Consider the following 13,908-nt stretch of genomic DNA (forward strand, 5'->3'; position numbering starts at 1 on the left):
AAGGTGCGACAACTTCTAATATTTTTTGTGCTATCGCATAAGCAGTCATGTTGTCTGTGGATACGATGCCAACAGCGCGTTCTCGCACAGTCCCCATGTGCACATACCGAAAGCAAACAGCCACCAGCTGCTTTTTAGATACATCCTTACACTCGTCTGCTAAAATAGCATAGAAAGATCCCTCATGCAGTTCACGTTTAATCCGTCGCAACAGGAGAGTGCACGCAGCATCCAACAGGTCATTCTGAATTTCGTGACTGAGCATCTTTGCATTGCTAGGGATCGCATCTAGTCGCTCTTGAGTTGCTTTGTCATACCTGCAGACAAGTCTATAAAATTCTAGGAAATTACCTGCGTTTTTGACCTCCTCATTCTCCCGGTTGCCACGCAGGGGTACTTCTTGTTTGGCACAAGTAATCAGAACGTCCAGAATTACTTTGATGTGCTCCCGATTCCTCTCTATGATTTCACACTGTCTACCATCTGTGTTGTTGAGTTGATGGATGACAGAGCCCCGCTCAGACATTGACAGCCTGTAATTGTTAAATTTATCCAGAGCAAATGTGTGCGATTTGCTATTCTGGTGCTTTAAACAAGCGTGATTGAGGTGCTTCCAGTCCCGGTATCCAGTCTGGCTAAACTTCTCCTCCCTGCCCCGATCACCAAAGTGCCTACACATCTTACAGAAGACTGCATCCTTCCTAATGCTGTACTCAAGGAAATTGTATCTGCTATACCAGTTTGTGGAGAAACTCCTTGCTTTATCACCTATCACTGTGACCGGATACTTCAGCACTGGTTGAGTTGCGGGCTCATCCACGGAAGACAGATCCACAGCAGGACTATCATCCACTCGCGAGTCAAAGGCGCTGAGAGGCAGAGGCGCTGGCGCCCTCCTAGCAACGGTACTGGTCGCGCTAGCTGCGCTAGTCGCACTAGCATTCTGGGGTGGCAGAGACGGAGATGTGCTAGGTGATGTGGATCTCAGCTCTCCTTCATCTCCTGGTTGCAGCGATGACTCAGAGACTGTACTTGCGCGTTTAAGGTACCTAAACAACGACTGTTGTAACATTGTCCTTTACTGGAAATTATTTTTATACAAGCTAATGATAAGCGCTGAAGCTGTTTCATGCGGCGGTTTTCATTATGTTTTTTAATTTAATCATTGTTGATTATTAAAGTGAGCATGCAGCATGAGAGAGATGATAGGCTATCATGAGATGCGCAATATTTCTGGATACATGGAGTGGGTATTAAAACATTATTTTGACCACTTAATTGAGTTTTTTCGTTTTGTATTAAATTGTATCTTAATTTTGATCAATGTTTTATCAACCAATTGCCTTTATTGAATAAATAAGAAGCAAATATATAGCAGACAATGTAATAAGGCGCCGGCAAAATGTAATTGCGATTTTTTTAATCTCACAATTCTGACTTTTTATCTCAGAATTACATGATATAAAGTGGCAATTGCAGGTTAGCTATAAAGTCAGAATTGCGTGATATAAAGTCGCAATTGTAGCCTATGTTATTAAGTCAAAATTGCGTGATATAGGCTAAAAGTGCGAGAAATATAGCTTGAAATTCTGGCTTTTTTCACATAATTGCATGTTTATCTCGCAATTCTGACTTTATAATAGGCCTACGTAATTGGGAGATATAAAGGCAGAATTGCAAGATATAAAGTGCGTGGTACAAAGTCAGAATTGTGAGATATAAAGTAAACTATGGGTAAAAAAGAGAAGCAATTGCGACTTTATTTCACGCAATTCTGACTTTATTTCACGCAATTCTGACTTTATTTCACGCAATTCTGACTTTATAACATGCAATTGCGGCTTTATTTCACGCAATTGCGACTTTAGTTCACGAAATTCTGATTTTATATCTCGCAATTCTGACTTTTTTTCTCAGAATTGCGAGATATAAAATCAGAATTTCGTGAACTAAAGTCGCAATTGTTTGAAATAGAGTCGCAATTAGCCTATCTTTTAAAATGTTTTATTCTATGGCGGAAACAAGCTTCCATACTAGGCTATAGCCTGCCCTATTTAAGTAGCCTAAGGCCTTATTCCACATATCTTCGAAGTTCGAACCAGCAGGCCATTCTGGGTTGAGCGCGCGAGCCTGCAGAATGAGCGAACAGAGCAGAATATTCAGAAATGCGCTCTCCGCTCACATCCTCTGATCGGAAGAAAACCCGAACACCGTCTGCTGAACTTGCGCAGAAACATCAAGAAATAACCAGCTTAAAATTGTTTTTAAAACTAAACATTTAGACTATTTTAGCACAAATTATGAGCTTAATTGGCGATTTTTTATAATTCTTGACAAAAAAAATTGAAGAAAAGTTTTGGGTGGGCCTGTTGAAAAGTGGGTGGGCCTAGGCCCGTCAGGCCCACCCATAACGCCGTGCCTGCTTTAAACCCAAATGTCAAAAATTTTACTCGAATCAATGAACAGCATTAATAAAGCCCCAGTCTTACAGATCATTAACTAAAAAAAGTTGTTTTAGGATTTAGTTACCCTTTAAGGTATACATTTTATCAGATCATGCATGCCCTGGGATACAAAAACATGACCATGGCATTGCTAGCACCACGTTTTACTGTTTGAGCTGCATGAATGCTATTTGAACACTGGCGCTACAGCCATACACATTCAGACAGACATCTTTGGCCGTTGCATTTTGCGTCTCAAGGAACCACCACGAGCGTTGTGTTTCTAAGACAGTGAAGGTAAAAATAGTCCAAATTTTAAAAAGTGTGTCCGGCCTTCTGTTACATTCAGTTGCACTGCACCCTATGAAACATTCGACCAGGATCAGGTGAACCCAAAACCAGCCTAATGGGCCTCAGGTTTTTCTTGAGGCACATTAGACTACTATTTGTTCAGTCAACCCAAAACTAAACAACAACAAAAAAAAAAAAAATAATAATTCATCCCCCTATGAATCATGACTATTACACCTAACCGCAGGACCGGACAGTCACAGTAATAAGTGCACAGTAAGGTGCTGTAGACAAAACTGTTAAAAGACTCGTTTCAGCCATCACTTCAAAGGCTTGTGAAATTTTGTCGTGCTGTCTTTCACTCTGTTTCTATCAGCTGCCACACAATTACTCTGAATCATCCGACAGATTCACTTCCCTCAGACGAGCGGCGCTTTGAAGGCATTACCCTGGCTGAAACAAAACAACCCTCGGCACATCAATTACAAGCCAATGACATCCAATCTCCACGTTTTATCAAAAGCGCCTTTGAATCACATACTGTATAGAGTTTCAGGATGTCAGACTTAAAGCCAGACATCTCTTGAAGGCACAGACACTTTCAGTTTTAAATGCCAACAATAAACTATATCAGCGTGGCAGGGCACATAAACTTTCTTAGCTGATAGGCGACTTGTTTGAATACTCGGTTGAATGCGCCTACACAATGGACCACAGATTTAATTCACAGTTCAGATGCCTTTGAAGTCATTGTGCGAAAAGTGCAAAAGCAAACAAAGACTGCGGGGTTGAGATATAGCAGGAATCTCAGAACACAGAAAAGCTGTGGAACAGACATCCTCTCAGGAAGTCTATGTGGAGACTCCGATAGGGCTTCGACAGGTGTATGGCAGGCGAAGGAAGTGTGACTATGGTATAATTATGTTTTTCGTATCCTGTCTTGGACAATTTCAATCTGTCTTCCATCTCCTCTTTCTGCTGCTTCTTTTGAACTCGACGTCATATTCCACTCAATTCTATCTCTTTATCAGTCTGGATCTCCAGCAGGCCGGGACAGGTTTCCAGCATGAGCTGCGTGTGAGGGCAAGACAGGATTGTGTGGCCTGAGGTGAGTGGAGTGTCTCTGAGGAATCTGGATCCTCCAGCAGGGTGAGGCAGAGTGTTGTATCTCAGATGTGAAGGCTACCGTCTATAGATCTAGCCAAGAATAGAGCCTTGGACTGGATACTGTGCTGATTCAGGTTACACTACTCTAACAACAAGGACAAAAACTGACTGAAGTCTAAGCTAAAACTGTTTTTATGCACTTAACTGACACTAACCCAGTCAATCTGAGTTACATAAGAACCGCTACTCACATCCCAAAAGTTGCAATACAGTCCTCACTTGTTATGGTTTCTGTCACCACCAAGCTCTACCACAGAAGCACCAGTGGGTCACACCACAAAGCCACAGGCTCAAACTCACTCTCCCTCCAGGGTGACTCAGCCTGATCTCTGGCTGGGAGCCCTGCTTTCACTGAGTGATCTGTTGTTTGGAAACAACAACCAATACAACAGCGCTGCAGGCTTGGACCGCAGTTGCTCGGCCCTGTAACACCACAAAATTATGCAAACTTCAAATTTGGAAAGAAAATTTCTAAGGGACTATAAATGTAAATGTTGTGAGTCACTATAAAGTTACATACTCCTTCAAAGTGTCTTCTTTAATTCAATTCCATAGGCCAACCCAATTTAGCAAATATATTAAATTTAGTCAAGCAACCCAAATGTGTCAAGACAATGACTTTGCATATAGCTCAGCTCATGAATAAACTCTCTTATGAGGTTCAACAGAAACTCGTCCGGTTACAGGCAGCAACAACTATAAGGCTGAGGATTACAGAGAGGTGAGATTTTTTTTTGTAGTCTTTACCTTTACAGTAACCTTGTCGAATTAAAATCCAAACTAATTTACTAATTTTTCACTGGTAATACGATCAGAATAGAATACAAATAATGATTATCTGTCAATTTGACTGACTAGGTCGTAAATTTCCATCATGCAGATGAAAAATAATTAGAGCATCGCTTAATGTGACATTGGCACATCACAAGAACTTTTCTGTCAAGAGTTCGTTTAGTCTTATCTACTCTCTCAATGTGAAAAAGACAACAGACACTCCGGTATTTAATAAGCAATTAATTACTTTCTCACACTCATCATGCATCTTTCTCTTGGTTAACTTTTTGGTTAAACTTTTTTGATTGTTTGATTTATCTTTTTCCCTTACTCCCAATGGATATAATATGAACAGAGCTTGATAACCACTGACCAATATAATGTTGTTGTTGTTGATAGTCTAATGTTGATATACAATTTTTTGTGTTTTTGATCAAATAAATGATTATTGCTGAGCATAAGAGACATGTTTCAAAAACATAAATTGTATATCAACATTAGTGATATACAATTTACAATAATTAAAAAATATACCGTTTTTTTTTATTAGTGAAACATGTGATTTATTCCTTATGGCAAAGCTGAATTTTCAGCATTAGTCCAGTCTTAAGTGTCACATGATCCTTCAGAAATCATTCTAATAGGCTATGCTGATTTGATGCTCAAGAAACATTTCTTATTAATATTAGTTGAAAACAGTTGTGCCGCATAACATTTTTGTGGAAACCTCAATATATATATTTTTTAGGATTCTTTGATGAATAGAAAGTTAAAAAGAACCATTTATTTGAAATAGAAATATTTTGTAACATTATAAATGTCAATTTAATGCATCCTTGCTGAATAAAAGTATTAATCTTACTAACGGTTGTTGTGACGTCCATTTACATAATTTAATATAAAAGACAGAAAATTAGCCTAGATGGACACAACATTATTTAAATGACACAAATGATTATTTTATACAAGATTTAGGCTACTTTCCCAAGGACAAGGCTGTCAGCAGATTTGGGGGAACAGGGGAAGACAACACTGTAAATTGGCCAAGCAAGCATAGTAACACCTCAAATCTACCATCTGATTGATTGGTCTGACCTGTAGCCATATTAGTCTATCAAAAAATTCAAGTGAACTTCTAGCTGACCTTTTGATTAATCTGTATACACAATACTTAAAAAAAAACGGTTTAAAGAACTTACCATATGGATATTACATAAACAAATAACCTTTATGTATCCAAACCAAGTTCATCAATAAGAAAATGTCTAAGCATAATTTACAAAAACTCTTTGGTGACCTCTCTAAAGAGGTCCTTAATTCGCACAATGTTTGTATACATCAACAAAACAATATAACAGAACCAGTGCAAATGCCATGTTTCTCTGTACTGAAGTGCAGAGACTGAAGATCTGCTGAGTGTAGGGGCTTGTAGGCAACCCTCAAATTCTGTGAGCAGTTGGCCAGCATAGTACTCTGTGACATAACAAGATTAACCAGTCTTTGCGAAACTAAGAAAAAACAACTTCAGACCACAACGTCCATCCTATATCCACCGATGCACACACACTTATGAAGAATAAAAGAGCTGAACGTCCTTCGCCAAATATATCCGCCATCCAAAATATAAGCACGGGATTCCATACACTGCCAGACAGCAGTTACAACCAGCGCTCCCCAGATTAAGGTCGGGTTATATAACCTCATCAGAGAGTAAATGACAACCCCAGGCAAGGCAAATGTGGGTTTATGAAAACCAAGAAGAGTATGAAGTCATAATAAATCAACAGGAGTGTCGGAATTTGATAATATATTAAACAGATAAATAAACAGATACGAGCACTCATAGTATGAGATGCTGTTTATTATTTATGTAGGAAACACACAGTTGATTCCTAAACAGAAGCGGTTCTGCTGCTTTCTTTAAGCCTTACTGTGCTGTTTGAATGTGTTATAACTTCAGTTTGAGACTATCTGGGCTGGCTCGGCAAAAATCACGACAGTAAAACAGCCCCACTTCACCACAACCCGATGTTTCCCCTAAGCAAAGTCGAGGATGTTTTTAACAGCACTCACCGTGGTATGGTAATACACTTGGTGTTGACATTCTGAGTTGTGATGGCTTTCTCCAGCTCGTCCAGCTGTCCCGTCTTCTTCAGCTTCTTCACCAGACTCTTCACGGCCTTTTCGCACCATTTCTCCTCCTGTCCGTTCTGCTCTCCCTTCTTCCAGCCCAGCAACCTCTTCACGATCGGCGGAGTAAACGGTAAAATTGACATGTTGAATTGAGTTCAACGTTCCTCTATTGCGCAGTCTCTCACGCACCTCGGGAGAGAAATTCTGGATACTTTTTAATCTTCAATGTAATCCGAAGGCGGTAAATCAAAATAAACTGCTTATAGCTTGATAATAATATGGAGAAAAGTGAGAGGGACTTGAGGCGTGACTGAGACACGGTCTCAAGTTCAGCGCTCAGCTCAGCTCCGTCTGTCCGTCTCTCGAGATCATCAGGCATAGCGCGCGCCACACACACCAATAACTGCGAGGCCATTCATATCACTCCGCGCAGGAAAGTAGTCCCCTCCATCCCGTCTGGACAGGTTGGAATTGGAAGAGAAATAAAACTGATATATTTAATGAAAAAAATTATTACCTCGTCTGTTTGTAATATAGCCTACGTTTTTGTGCACCGTTTAAAAAATTAGGTTTACTCAAGTTTAAAGGCATCCGCTGTGCTGTGTGGTGCGCTCTCTGTATTGTATTCATTGCGTCTGCATTTAAAGGTGCACTCAGTGGTTTTTTCCTCATTAAAAAGTTTTACCCCTAAAGCAATGAGCAGTAGGCTACGTTTGGAAATATGTTTAAAATAACGTAGAATCACATGAGAGGAGGAGTTTAGTCATATCAGTATCGTAATAACGCGTATCTTAATAAAGTCTCTTAATATTTTTTTTTTCTGGTATAGTTCATGAGTGCGGCATCATGTTGACATCACATGGCCAAAATACTCCCATACAAACATAAAGACAATATGCCATAGACTTTGGCGCAATGTCATACATTTGAAACAGTCCTACTGAACAGTTTTATTGCTCCCTTCCTCTTCTGCTATTGTAAACGCTCATAAAACCCGCCCAATAACCACTATTAGACAGTGACACACAGGAAACAATTTATACAAGACCTTACTTATCATTCACAGTAAAAGCACAGTTTAATTCTCAAGAGAGAAAAGAGTGACATTCCCTTTTCCTTTACCTCTCCCACCCCCACTCTTTCTCTCTGTCTGTGAGTGGGTTGTCCCACCAAACTGAGAAGGCCTATACAGGGTTTAATTCATCTGATACAGGGCATTGTCTGCTTTTTTTAGTGATGGAGTGAATATTGCTGAGTATGCAGATGCCTTGCCTCAGCATGACAACAACATGCAATCACACACCCCTAACTCATATACACACTAACATTGTACACGACTCATTAGGAGCAGATAAACAAGTCTTAACAAACAGCTTATTTTGGGGGGATATAAGATTGAGGAGATTTTACTGCACTTTATTATGTAAACTGTTAGCTAATATAGAGGAGATAAAAATTTACATGATCCACTTTTTAGTTCTTCTGTGGACTTGTGATGATATTTTATCATGATTATTTATGTTGTCTTGATTTTTGTTTTTACACTAACTTTTTAACCTGAATGGTTTTCGTTTTTGTTTGTGTTTGTTTTTATGTCATCATCACTGGCCATAGTCTTGGAACACACACACACACACACACACACACACACATGAACATATGCCAGTGGGAGTTTAGGTCATAAGTGTCGAAAAGAAGCGTGTGCAACCAATGGCCAGCTGTTACATGCAAAATGCAAACACAAGGGACTGCACTAGTCAGATTTGATTTATCCTCATCAGACTGAGCCATAGTTTTTTGCCCCTCTACACAAGACATTACACAAGAAGGAAGCAATAAGTAAGAAGTGTGCAGTTTTATGCCAATTTCTCGATTTTCTCAGATGTAATGATAAAACTTCAAGGCAATTTTCATGAATGTTTTAAAAACAGCTTCAAACCGAAGAGTTTTACATTGGAGGTCATTAAACCCTGGCCACACACATTTAGTTAAATTTGTGTATGGCAACCCTTTAAAACAGTTCACTAGCCGTGCTAAAAAATACCCAGCCTGCACCTCAGCTCAGCGTGGTACTGCTTCTTCCTTTTATCTATTTTAAAGAACATCTGATGTATATTTTTTCATAGCATTTGCTTTCTTCTTGTCCTCCCGCACGGTGATGGTCAATATACTCAAAAATGTATAAACAGATTCTGTGCACAGCATGGCACACCTCAGGAATACAGAAGATAAAAAAAAACTGCACAAGTGTAGTTTCTGCATCTTTCATATAAATTCACTATGATGAACAGAGATGTGCTCTAATTGGTTGAAATGTCATTTTCAGGTTTTCAAAAATTTATATTTCCTCAGAGGAAACTTTAACATGTTTGTGTATGAGTTGACGTAGTACTTTAGGGATGCATTGTCAAAAGCTGCCTATGACAAATGTAGGCCTACATCTAAACACTGCCATTCAAAAAAAAAATTCAGCAAATGACTCATTAAATTGATTAAAAGTGACAATAAAGTCAAAAATAAATGTTGTTGTCTTGAACTTTTGTATTCGTCAAGTAATCCTGAAGAATCGACAATTTCCACAAAAATAATAAGCAGCACTTTTTTCAACATTGATAATAATAATAAAGGTTTTAAAAGTTAATAAAGCATCAAATTAGCATATTAGAATGATTTCAGAAGGATCATGAAAATGATTACAGCAAAAATTACATTTAAAAAATATTAAACATTTTTTAATTTTCACAATATTACTGTCTTTACTTGTATCAAATAACTGCAGCTTTGGTGAGCAGAGACTACTTTCAAAAATATTATAAATTCTTACTGACCCTAAACTTTTGAATGGTATATGGTAGTTTACAAAGGTCTGTATGGTATCCTCAGTTAGATAGCTAAACGTGTGTGTGTTTGTCATCTGTGTGAAAGCGTGTGGCAGGATGGAGGCTGCGAGTGTTAAAATGTGCAGCTTGACTGCAGTGGCCAGCACAAGCTCAGCACCTGTTTATTCCCTCAGGGGATTCAGCTCCCGGACAGCTGGTTTGGGAGTAGGAAGGGATGAAGTCCAGGGCCTAGGGGGCTTGTAGTTTAGGATGTGTGGGGGCAGGGGGCAGATGGGATCTAGAAGAGCGAAGTGGGGGGATTTGGGGATATATGTGTCTGTGTGTGTGTGTGTGTGTGTGTGTGTGTGTGCGTGCATGTGTTTGTCTGAAGAATTGCCTCACACAAAAGGCAAGGCAGCGTGAATGAGTAATGGCCTTATACAATCTGATGGCTGATGAGGGTATTGTGCATACTTTGACTCAAGAGACCCTGGGGAGCTACAAGGTGGTAAAGAGGGGCTGAGGGGGCTGAACTATGTCCCAGTGGAGGACATGTGTTAGAGTGATAAGATGAAGCTTATGTCTAATCAACAGTGTTTAACACAATACTGGAACCAATGATAAAGGACAGGTGGGAGAATGATTTCAGCTTCATCTGTACACTCAGCAGAACTGAAAACAGCAGTAGAGCCTCTCAGTAGTCATTCTCAGACTACCTGATGAAGTTTAGTATGCAGTATAATATTACTGTATATATGCTAATATTTCTTTAGTTTAACGCGTTTTGCTGTGTATTTACTCAGTGTTCTCACGAGATCATTTTATAAGTCTACTGCTGAAGGAGACATCCGGAAAGAGATGTTACTGAATCATTTTGGTAAATAGTTCTGAGGTGATGACTTTGCGCCAGTATGTTGTGAGTGGCAGGTACGGAGAGATAAACAAACATTTCTGCCAAGAGCTCTGAGTAGCAGTGTTTGTGTGTGGCAGGATCTGTATGTTTGCATGCATCCATCCGTGTTTAGATTTTTGTGCTTTTATTCCAATGCATGTCTGTATATGCATGTTTGTTTGAAGGGTAGGGCATGCACACATTCATGTTTATGATAGCACCCCCGCTGATCCAGCATAAACCATCATGAATTCCATGTTGGTCCAGGCTGGTTCAATTTAATGCGTCATGGCTAAATCAAGTTTTACTGTAATTTCCTTCAAAAACAAAAACAAATAAACTTACCCCAAACCTTTAAATAACAGTGTATTCATGTTTTGTTTTAATTATAAAAAGGTTTCTGTTAAGTTTAGAATGTGGGGTTTGGGTTATTTATATATATGTTGGCTTTACTTAACTTTTTTATGTAAACAGGTTCCACCGGTTCCACATAACTATGTTTCGTTAAACAAACATAATATGTTCATGTAACTTCAACATCATGGAATTTGCTCATTTTAAGCGACCCAATTAAACTCTGAGCTAATGAGTTAATTAAGTGAATAACTGAGTGATGATTGAGCATTATTGAAGACACCTGATGTTAACAAGCAGAATCTCTGAAGGAGAAAACCGGAATGTTTAAGTCACCATTATGGAGATAAGTATTTGTTTTAGTTGGGCTCTTGACCATTAACTTATTAACTTTGGATTTTGTTTGGTTGCTGTACATGAGTTATAACAGCTGGATGAACAATAAACAAAGGTCATCTGATGGTGTTGGTTGTGTATTAACATAATCATTATTTCACAATCATTTGACCTGAGTCATTGAACTTATATTAAACCGAATTTCTGAGTTAAGTTTACCTTACGAATAATAGCAGCATTGTCATTGTAGAGCATACTATTTTTAGACTTTTCAATGAAATTCAAATGATCAAATCAATAAATAAAAAAGAAACTTCCTAAAAAATATTTTGAGTTGGCACACACAGACATCAAGAATCAGCCTGTGAATCTCAACAATGGTGACAATTATAAAGCATGTTGCAGTGCATTCTGGGTGCCACCAATCAAAACTCATTCATGGCTCCCATCATGCATTGCTGCATGAATAAATAATGAGCTTATGATCTGTTTGTCATCATTGCTGAGATTCATATGCTGATTCTTGATGTCTGTGTGTGCCTACTCAAGATATTTTTTAGGAAGTTTATTTTTTATTTCTTGATTTGATCATTTGAATTTCTTTGAAAAGGCTAAAAATAGTATGCTCTACAATGACAGTAAGGTTAACTTAACTCAGAAATTGGGTTCAATATAAGTTCAGTGATTGAGGTCAAATGATTGTGAAATAATGATTATGTTAAATCACAACCAACACCATCAGATGACCTTTGTTTATTGTTTATCCGGCTGTTATAACTCATGTACAGCAACCAAACAAAATCTAAAGTTAATAAGTTAATGGTCTTAACTTAGTTAATGGTCAAGATGTTGAAGTTACATGAACATATTATGTTTGTTTAACGAAACATAGTTATGTGGAACCGGTGGAACCTGTTCACATAAAAAAAGTTAAGTAAAGCCAACATATCATTTTTTTGAGTGTAAATAAAAAAGCTGTATACTGTATAAAGACCATAGAAATCTATTGTATGTCCCCATTTGCATTGCTTTTAGTTAAATAAATGTGCACGTGTCGTGTGTGTGTGTGTGTGTGTGCGAGTGTACCTGATTAAGGCAAGTTTTTTGGCAGGCTTAAATATGTTATGTTGAGAGCAGTCACACCACGGCAGCATAAAGATTCCAGGCAGCAGAGCGCAATATAAAAGTTTTTGCCCTTCAAAATCCATCAATCTGTCCACATACTTCAAAACAGAACAGGCATGTGCAAACACACACATACACCTCCTCAGACAGAAGTCACTTTTCAGTTACTGCCATAAACGCCCCATTCTCCGTTGTCATATAGACACATATTTTGAAGTCCCTGTGCAATGCACAAAAATGAAGGTCACTTTTTTATTTAAAGCGTATTGAGTGTTAAAGATGGGGAAGGTCAAACTCAGACTCGTCATGCTGCTTTCAAATTTAAAGATGTATTCATTATTGCTCCAAAGCACAAATACAGCTATTTAAAGTCATAAATACCCAAACTATATATAATTATGTTAGCTGATTGTCTGCACAAGAAAACTAAGAGCCTATCAACACCTCTTGCATATTAAAATAAAGCTTTTCCATCCTATTTCATGTAAACAATGAGGAAATGCTGTTCTGCAGCATTCTTTGTGAGTAAAATTCATCACTGGAATAAAAAGATAAACAAGAAAACCCTAAACATATGATCAGCTGAATTATTTTGCATGCTGTAGTCAACACTCATCATGTCGCTGATAAGCTCCGAGGGTGGTGATAAATCTGGTCACCACCACTCAGTCAACACCAGCCCACACTCCGGCGTTACATAATATGACGCTCTGGATTTTTATTATTGAAGGAGTGTGCTGCGTTGCAAAACCAACAGTGACTCACCGTGTGTATGTTTCTGTTTTATTGTGAGTAACAGGGACTAAAAGAGTGCAGACCCAGCATGGAGGGCATATATTTTGTGGCTGATATGGGCCCAAAGTACTACACACCCATGTGAGGATTATGATTCACGTGCTGATGCGTGTACAAGGCTGGAGATCTGACTCTATTGTGCTGAGTGTGATGCATACTGGTCTTAGCACCCATGAGTCAGAGCGAATGTGTTGGAAATACTGAGGGCAGAATGATATGGATCAGCAAGCGATGACTAAAATATCCAGTGTCATCTTGGCCTGTCATTTGGGTTAGTTGAAGATAATCTAATTTGTTTATCTTGCAGGATGCTACCACACAACTAAAAGTTTTTATTTTAAGCATGTCCCCCAATTGTTTTTTCAACAACTCAGCTGGTCCTACAAAATGTATAGTTAATTGGACAGATGGTATAGAGCCAGCTGTTCTTTTAGGATTCACACAAGCATGTCAGCGCCACCTGGTGGCGAAGATGTTCTATTGAAGTTGCCACTCAGAATGTATTTTTATAGGCTATATCAGGCCTATCAGTTGCATGCAGAGGTGTTCTGAAATGAGGATGAAATAAATCAAATGTATCTTCATGTCCCAGATACGCTTAACATTGTCACATTTTCCTGGCTCTATAAGCATTACTTTACGTTACATCAAAAAAAGAAAAATACAATTATATTTTGTATTTTTACATTAACAATGTGATTAATGTTCTATTTAATAAAACCAAGTAGCCTATCAATCCCATCAAGTTACTGTTTTAAGAATTTTAACATTTATTCCA

At 38.5% G+C, this 13,908-nt stretch overlaps 1 protein-coding gene across 1 annotated transcript in view; it reads right to left on the minus strand.

The window, feature by feature from the left end:
• Nucleotides 1–7,197, minus strand: part of smad3a (SMAD family member 3a) — a 51,411-nt gene extending 44,214 nt beyond the window's left edge. Inside the window, exon 1 of the mRNA XM_056265343.1 lies at nt 6,750–7,197. Coding sequence (XP_056121318.1) covers nt 6,750–6,952 — 203 coding nt within the window. The 5' untranslated portion in view covers nt 6,953–7,197. The remainder of the gene's footprint in view (nt 1–6,749) is intronic.
• Nucleotides 7,198–13,908: the final 6,711 nt, after the last annotated feature.

This window comes from Rhinichthys klamathensis, unplaced genomic scaffold, assembly GCF_029890125.1.
Source record: "Rhinichthys klamathensis goyatoka isolate OS25496 unplaced genomic scaffold, OSU_Roscu_1.1 h1tg000232l_1, whole genome shotgun sequence".
NCBI classification, from domain to species: Eukaryota; Metazoa; Chordata; class Actinopteri; order Cypriniformes; family Leuciscidae; genus Rhinichthys; species Rhinichthys klamathensis.